This window comes from Lycium barbarum, chromosome 12, assembly GCF_019175385.1.
Source record: "Lycium barbarum isolate Lr01 chromosome 12, ASM1917538v2, whole genome shotgun sequence".
NCBI lineage: Eukaryota > Viridiplantae > Streptophyta > Magnoliopsida > Solanales > Solanaceae > Lycium > Lycium barbarum.
The window spans coordinates 80,533,066-80,541,242 of NC_083348.1; the positions used below are offsets into that span (position 1 = coordinate 80,533,066).

Genomic DNA, 8,177 nt, shown 5'->3' on the forward strand with positions numbered 1-8,177 from the left:
TATCTATCTCCTCCTTATCATTTTATCTGATTTTGAGTTAATCTTTTATCTCTATCTATTGAATTATTTATGTAGCTTTTTTCTTTCGAAAAAACCAACAATAAATCTTCGTTGGTCATGCCAATTTATGAAAAAAAAAAAAGGTCCTCCATTTGAACACCACTTTTCTATCCGCAAAACTCTTCTTTTCTTTCGGTTATTAATATTACAATATGCAGTCTAACGGGCAAGTTGATGAATTGTCTATTAACTTTTCCATTGTTTTCCTTGTTTTATATATTTTACGGAAAAGGGCCAAATATTCCCCTGTACTATTAATAAAGGGTCAAACATACCCTTCGTTATACTTTGGATCTGAATATACCCTTGCCGTTATACTATGGGTCCAAATATACCCTTACACCGTTAAGATTAACCAAGGTCAAACCTAATCCCACGTGGCATGAATATTTTAATAAAATAAAAACTATGTGGCATGCCACCAACACTAACCCAACTAAAAAAATAAAATTATTCTTCTCATACTTTTTATGTCTGAATTCCAAATTTTTCGGTAACTCCATTCCCGTCAGGAAAGTTGTTCTGATCCAATATTAGGTCCCTAGCAGCTCGAATGCAATTCAAAGTAGTAATTGTAGCTTTAGCATCCATCCTACCCGGGCAAAATCCCTACTCTTGTAGTCCTGTTCCTTTAGCTAAAAGTAGTAATCGTTTTCGCTTTAACTCGGTGAGAATCACTCTTTTTCTGATGGGTCTCTCGCCGGCTCTACTTTTCGTTCGATCGGAAATGGTAATCATCTGACACTTTATCCTCTTTGCTTTGGTTTCCTCCCATGAAATCCCCATTTTTCTCACTTTTGTCGAGTGTATCTGACAAAATTGTAGGAGCTCAGTGAACTGATCAAACATCAAACAGGTAATGTTGCTTATCATTATAATTTTTTATTCATTGAATATAATTTCTCAATATTGTAAACGTGAACAACAATATGTCGAGTAATGGGCGTGAAAGGTTGAAATATATTACTTTGAATTGCATTCGAGCTGCTAGGAACCTAGTATTGGATCAGAACAACTTTCCTGATGGAAATGGAGTTACAGGAAATTTTGGAATTCAAACATAAAAAGTTTTGGTCTCTAAGTTTAGGAAATGAGAATATATTTTTTTAGTTTGTTTGTGAGGTGGCATACTACATAGTCTTTAGTTTATCATAATATTCATGCCACGTGGGATTGGGTTTGACCTTGGTTAATCTTAACGGTAGAAGGGTATATTTAGATCCATAGTATAACGGCAGGGGTATATTCAGACCCAAAGTATAACGAAGGGTATATTTGACCCCTTTCCGTATATTTTATTTATGACTGGAGATAGATACTAGAGTATAAGTTATCAATTCAAAAAAAAAAAAAATGGAAGATAAATACTGTTATGGTAAAAAGGATAGGAAGTGAGAAAAGTTATTAATATATTTATGGATAAGATAATGTGTTGCTATGATTGTGGGATTAATAAAATTTTTGTAGGCAAATATATGAAATATTAGTTACCTAAACCACGGTTAGGGCTATTCTTTAGTCAATTAGATCTTAGCCATTAATTATAACCTATGTCATGTGTCCTCAATCCAAGCTAGAACCTGGGAATAATGGAGAGAAGAGAAATGGAGAGGAACCCAATCCGCATTGTATGTTGAATCCTCTTGATTTCTTCGTGTGTTTACATCTTTTTATTTTGTCCTCTTTGTGAAATCTTGGTTCTACCCCTTTTCCGGAGAACACAAAATAATTGTATTTTTGAAAATTGAAATTAAAAAACAAGACAAAATGAGGAAACTTGGATAACAATTTCAATTCGTTCATATTCCATTCTATAATATAATGGAATTTTGTATAATCAGTGAAACGGACTTATGAAATGGTATTACAACTTCGCTACAGTGTTATAAAAAGAGATAATGGTCTTCTATAAACTTTACAGAAAAGGGTTAATGATATCTCAATCGCATGTATCAATTTTTATTTTTATTTTGGTCTAAAAATATCCTCCATCCACTTATTGGTCTAAAAATATCCTCAACCTACTTTTTTTTTTTTACGGTTAAGGCTCAAATATGCCTCTAACCTTTGCGAAATTGTACACATTTGTCCGTCGTTAAAAGGTTGGTGCAAAGATATCCCTAACGTTTTTTTTGGGCTATATATGCCCTTGAGTTAACGGAAAATACTGGAGGGCATATTTGTTCAGTTTCGCATAGTATAGGGGCATATTTGAGCCTTTGAAATTCCTGAATGTTATGACACAAAATATCATTACATTCCAAAACATAAAAAATATTTGTAATTACAATTCATCCACCATTGAATTACATCAAAATCATACAACTAAAAAAGCAGATGCAATTAAAACCATCTTTTGAAGACTGTTTTCACAAACAAGATCATCATTTCCCCTTTTCAAAAGATTTTTTTTTTTTTTACTAATGATAATACCATTTTTATTTTTCAATTTGCTGATGATCTGATAGTTCTTTCTGGATATTTTTCGTCTTCTCAGTCCCAATATCTACACGATAATGGATGCAACAACTATCGCAATAAAACATAAACATAAAAAGGAGATAGCTTACATTAGACTTATGACACGTGTTATTAATTCTAGTATTCATTAATTATACATGATTAATGAATATCCATGATTAATAGAATTAATAATAATAGAATAGTAGATGGATATTTTTGTTTATCCTTCAAACTAAGATCTTAAAATTAATGGTTTTTTTCCAATTTTAAAAAAGCTTATTATGATTGGCCAAATTCATTGTTATACAAGAAGATAATGGTGTCTTTGAAGATTATTAGTGAAATATTATCGCATTATGGTGATTGTAGTTTAGTTTTGCTTCTTCGTTCATGGATGAATTCTCCACCAATTATCTTCAAATACTCGATTATCTGCTTGTATAACAATGAATTTTGTGGTTGAGTGTTAGGGGAGGCCTCGCATGGCCATTGTGTTAATGACATCGCTGTTTTTCACCTCTTGAAAACAGCAGATAATGAAACTTAAGTTTGGACTGATGAATCTCTTCTTGTTTCCAATAATTTAGGGTGTTAGTTTGAGGGATATTCTTGAGCCAAAAAAATAAGTTGGGTTATTTTTAGACCAACAAATGAATGAAAGATATTTGTGAGCCATTTTCAAACTTTAGAAGTATTTTTGGCCCTTTTTCATTTTTCTCTACCATTTTATGAACTTGGAGACTTCGAAAGAATCATACTGCACTTCTTATATCACCACACAAGAAGATGATATTTAATCATTAATAAGGTCAAATAGTAATCATGAGGAAGTAAATAAAAAAATTAAAAATATATGGAAAAGTTTTAACAAAGTTGGTGCTCTAATTTCTTATGGTAAACAAAAAAAAAATGGCTATGCCGGTGAACTTAAATTAATTGCAACTTGAAGTAAATATCTCGAAAGGAATTCTATTGCATTCTTAATATTACCATACAAGAATATAATTTTGTACCAGATAACGAATACAAGAAAATTAAAGTTTTTTATAATTAATCATAATTACAATTTTATTCACTATGTAATGCACTTATGAACGGAAATTCTTTTTATTATCAACATTCAATATTAGAGTTTCATTCTTTTATATCATCGTGTATGTATCAATTTCTTTCAATTGTCTTTTTATAAAGTCTGGTAAAATGATAAGATGAATAAAAATTCTCAATTGGAAGGCATGTTTCTAAAGGGCCCATTGCATTCCTAATTCGAATTAGGGTGTCAAAAATTTGAAAGGTGGATTTATTTATTTTCTAACGTTTACTTTACAAAATGATGCACAGTGTATTAAAGCCGATGTCGAAAATTTAAACTTACGGTCATGCGTACTCTTAGAGTAATTCATATATACTTCAGTTGTTTTTTAATGTCACAAAATTTTGTTTTGCGTCATTATCGTAATGTGTAAGGTTCAACGACTACACATAAAATTAGTCGTCACATATTGGATGAGCGAATTGGAGAAAAAGTTCAGTATAATAATTGGCAAAATACATAATTTATCCCCGGATTTTGAGATTAAATCCCTGTGATACACCCGTCGACCAGGGGCAACCTTTTACACATTCAAACTGTGTTTAAGGCACAGTTTAAAAGGGTTAAGTGTGTAAAAGGTTATCCATATATGGTCTCCAGTTTTGAAGGTAAAATATGTATTTTGCCTAATAAATATTAAATCCGAGCAAGAAACAGAGTACCAATGATGCAGTTGGGTTTACCATAATGTTGGAGTTCAGTGTACTTGGGAGGATTTTACCCTGTGGGATGAAACTTTATATACTGAGGTAAAAGAAAGAGTGTTATAAGAATTATATGTCTCACCAAAAAGAAGGTATGTTTTGTTGGTGAAAATGATCCAATAAATTTACCTTTGGATGTGAGTGCAGTTCTGTGAAGTAGAAAGCAAAACTAGAGAAAGACAACTCTTTTATGAGCTACTGCAGTCTAGGCATTAAGCATCAAGAAAAAATGCCTAGTTATTAATGACTTTTAGCACTGAACTTACATAGGTACACTACAAACAGAATCTATTTTTTTTTTTCAAACTGTGAATGTACAACCAGTGCAGAAAGAGTTTCTGAATGAATCAGAGTTGTCAGAACCTTCCCAACTGCCAAAATAAATTGATGTGAAATCACTACTCCCTCCATCCAATTTATTTGATGTAATTTAACTGGATACGGAGTTTAAGAAATAAAAAAAGATTTTTGAATCTTGTGGGGTAAAACAAGCTAAAGATATTTGTATGATTATAAATCACCTCATTAAGCATAAAATGTAAAGTTTAAAGTTAAATTGTTGCCAAATAAGAAAATCTGTCTTTTTTTTTTGGACTGACTAAGAAGAAAAGCGTGTCATATAAATTGGGACAGAGAGAGTACTATATAGGCACTTGAACATAAAAAATGTGATATTTGAGTAGTGTTTGAAAAAAAAAAAAATTGAAAAGGGTATTTAATAATTGAGCTTATGTTTGGATATGCATTTAACTTGAAAAAAAATGTAGAAGTTTTGTGAATAGGAAAAAAAAAAAATCATTTGAAAAACTAGTCAAAACAACTTTATCAAAATTGAAACTCATCTTCAATGTTTTTTTCTTTTCAAAAAGTCAGTCCAAAGTATAAACAAACACTGTTTCACATATAATTTCTCTTTTAAAAAAATATTCATGTCCAAATAGGTTATTCTTTTTCTGCAGCAAGTTTAGCTTTCCCTATTCAATACCATATGGAAAAAATAACCTCGCAAATAATTGCAAGTATTGAAATTTTGAATTTTGGATTGAAGGAGTGAGTAATTTGAGTGATAAGCTTGGAAAACAAGTTTCAAATCTGAATAGAAGTAATAGTAACAGGTAAACTGGACACCACAGTTTTGAAGGGGAAAAATAATAATTCAAAAGTTGATTCAGTTTTCACATGCATATGTTGCCCCACGAGTATGAGTTGTCAATTAAGACCTTATATGAGTAGGAAAAAAAACAAGCTTGAGTTGAAAATTAGAACACGATGATACAAGTGGCTAAGAAACAATAATTGAAAACATGTGTACTTTTGGCGAGAGATTAATGATTGCATAGTAGTAACACTAGTTACCTTATTTAATTTCATCAAGACATGACAGCCACTGGCACAATAAAGATTTTCTGATCTTTTCAATTTTAAGTCTTTTAGTAAATATATATACACGACAAATACAGAAGAGTTGTATCTGCAAATTTTTGGAAATGTGCTAAGAAGATATGAATCCTGATCTTAGAGTTATATGAAGTACAGCAGCACTTATTTCATTTGTCCATTGGTGGAAAAGGCATTTAGAAGTCCAGAACATTATGCTCTATTAATTGCTTTTTTGTTACTTCTTGAAATTGCATGTGGATTTATCGTAAGCTTAAATTTTAAATGCCCCTTCATGTTGGCTCCAAACAGAGGTTTTGTTTTTCTTTTTTATAAACTTTTTAGCAGGGATAGGACGAGGAGGGGTTGGTTTTTATGTTCACACAAGTTTGGGGATCTTTTTTGTATGTGTGATGTGCTTCGACTATTTTAAATATTTATTCGTGCTTGATGTTTACTTCAAATCATAATAATTCACCATGGTCAAGTGATTAAATGAAGTAAGAAAGGATATTAATTAATCATGATTAAGTAATAGTAGTAATTTAAATCTGAACACATGTCATGCATCTACTGATTTGGTGTAAGCATCATATATGGATAAGTTTTTACCTATTTTGGGAGTACCTGCTACATGTATATTGGGTGAAAATTTAGGGGGTGAAAAGTTGTTCACAAATCACACGTACTAATGGAACAGTTCTGTTGAAAGTAGTCTAAACTCTAAGCTCGTTTGGTATGATGGATAAGTAAAAAAGTCCTGGTATAAAAATTTAGTGCCGCCTTATCCCACGTTTGGTTGGAATAAAAATTCGGGATAACTAATTCCGAGATTAGTTATCCCGGGATTATAGTGTTTTTTTTTCCACATTTAGGGTGGAATAATAATCCCGAGATAACTAATTCCAGGATTAGTTATCCCGGGATAACTTGTTTTCTAACCAAACGAGCCCTTAAATATCCCCACTTCTTTGGGCTTACTTTTTGTTCTCTTTAAAGCTTTATGCATGGAGCATCATAACTCCAATTTCCAACAAAATACAAAAACAAATCAAGCAACGACACCAGACAATTATCCATTCCTTTATATTATAATTAATAATTACATAAAAACATGTACATTTTGAACGGGATAATAGTTAGACATTAAAGATCTTTCCTGCATTTTCTCTCAATAAATCGAACATCTTGCAAGACTACTTCTTATGGCTTGAGACATCAGAATCTTTTTGGAGAACATAAACATGCCTGCATATAGAAAATCAACCAAGAAAATAAAAAGGTCATCAAAATTCTAAGAAGATATAGGAAGAGAAAAACTCAATTGAAACACCATTTTTCCCTTATACTTCCTCAATCGCAATTTATGTGGCATCATTTGACTAGGCACGAAGTTTAAGAACGAAAGAAAGACTTCTGAAATTTGTGGTCCAAAACAAGTCTTAATTACATAAATGTGTGACTGTAAATTATCTCATAAAGTTAAATTATTTCGTGATATTGTTTTTGGGACAAACCAAAAAAAAATTATGACACGTAAATTGAGACAGAAGGAGACTATTTGAAATAGGTCAATTTTACTCTTTACATAAACTGAAGCTGAAGGTTACTTTATTTGACGTTTTCCCTTCCATAAATTAATAGAGAAACAATTAAAAGTTTTTATTTTTTTTTCATTATTCTTAAGAAAAAGACATATAAACAATAAAGTAGTGAAGAGAAGAAAAATTCATACATTGAAGCAACGTCTTCTTCTCTGATGTCTTTTCAAGACTTTATTCAATTTAGCAGCCATTTCTCTACGTGAAAGAATTTGCCCAGCTGGTGAGCTCAAGAACACGTGGCTTCTTTCAAATGGAGGAGACCACAAGCCACTTTTAGAGTAATCAAAATCAAACTCTGTTAAATCAGAAAATTTTGAGAGCAGTCTCTCTGACACTGACTTAGAAACCAATTGAATTTTCAATGGAGAAGAAATTGAAGCTTCATCATCTTGCCATGAACATGGTGAAGAGGAAGATAATGAGATTTCAGACATGGTGGACATTTCTTTTACTTAATTTTTTTAAGAAGTACCCTCAAAGAAAGAAGCAAAAAGTGAGGGGGTACATAAAAGCAGACTAGATTTTAGAGAAGGATATAAAAATTAATGCAAGATAAGGACGTGTATGGATGTATGCAATAATGGAGAGGGGAAAAAAGAAAGCGGACGTGGGTAGCATCGTTATAAATTGAGGCTTATATTTGGTGTTACGATATCAATATGGTATATAGTTGCACCCACATACACAGTTGTTAATGAAATGAGTTGAGAAAATTATATATGAGGTTTCAATAGACAAAAAAAGGTTAGATCATTTCTTTATATTTGTTAAAGTCTTAGTGGATAAAATTATTCAGTATCTTATAAAATTAATTGAGATGCGCACAAGCTGACCCTGATACCCAATTATTTAAAAAAAAGATAAAAAAAGCAAATG

At 31.4% G+C, this 8,177-nt stretch overlaps 1 protein-coding gene across 1 annotated transcript; it reads right to left on the bottom strand.

The window, feature by feature from the left end:
• Window positions 1-6,757: 6,757 nt before the first annotated feature.
• Window positions 6,758-7,931, bottom strand: LOC132622534 (uncharacterized). The gene is made up of 2 exons (XM_060337141.1): window positions 7,433-7,931; window positions 6,758-6,945 (listed from the first exon to the last, which is right to left on the bottom strand). Exons 1-2 carry the CDS (start codon window positions 7,742-7,744, stop codon window positions 6,916-6,918), a joined length of 342 nt encoding a protein of 113 aa, XP_060193124.1. The 5' UTR covers window positions 7,745-7,931; the 3' UTR covers window positions 6,758-6,915.
• Window positions 7,932-8,177: the final 246 nt, after the last annotated feature.

Coding starts and splice junctions, on each gene's coding strand:
- LOC132622534 (XM_060337141.1), bottom strand. CDS start 7,744: ATGTCCACCATGTCTGAAATCTCATTATCTTCCTCTTCACCATGTTCA. Junction 6,946..7,432: donor GAAGAAGACGTTGCTTCAAT/GTATGAATTTTT, acceptor TTCTATATGCAG/GCATGTTTATGTTCTCCAAA.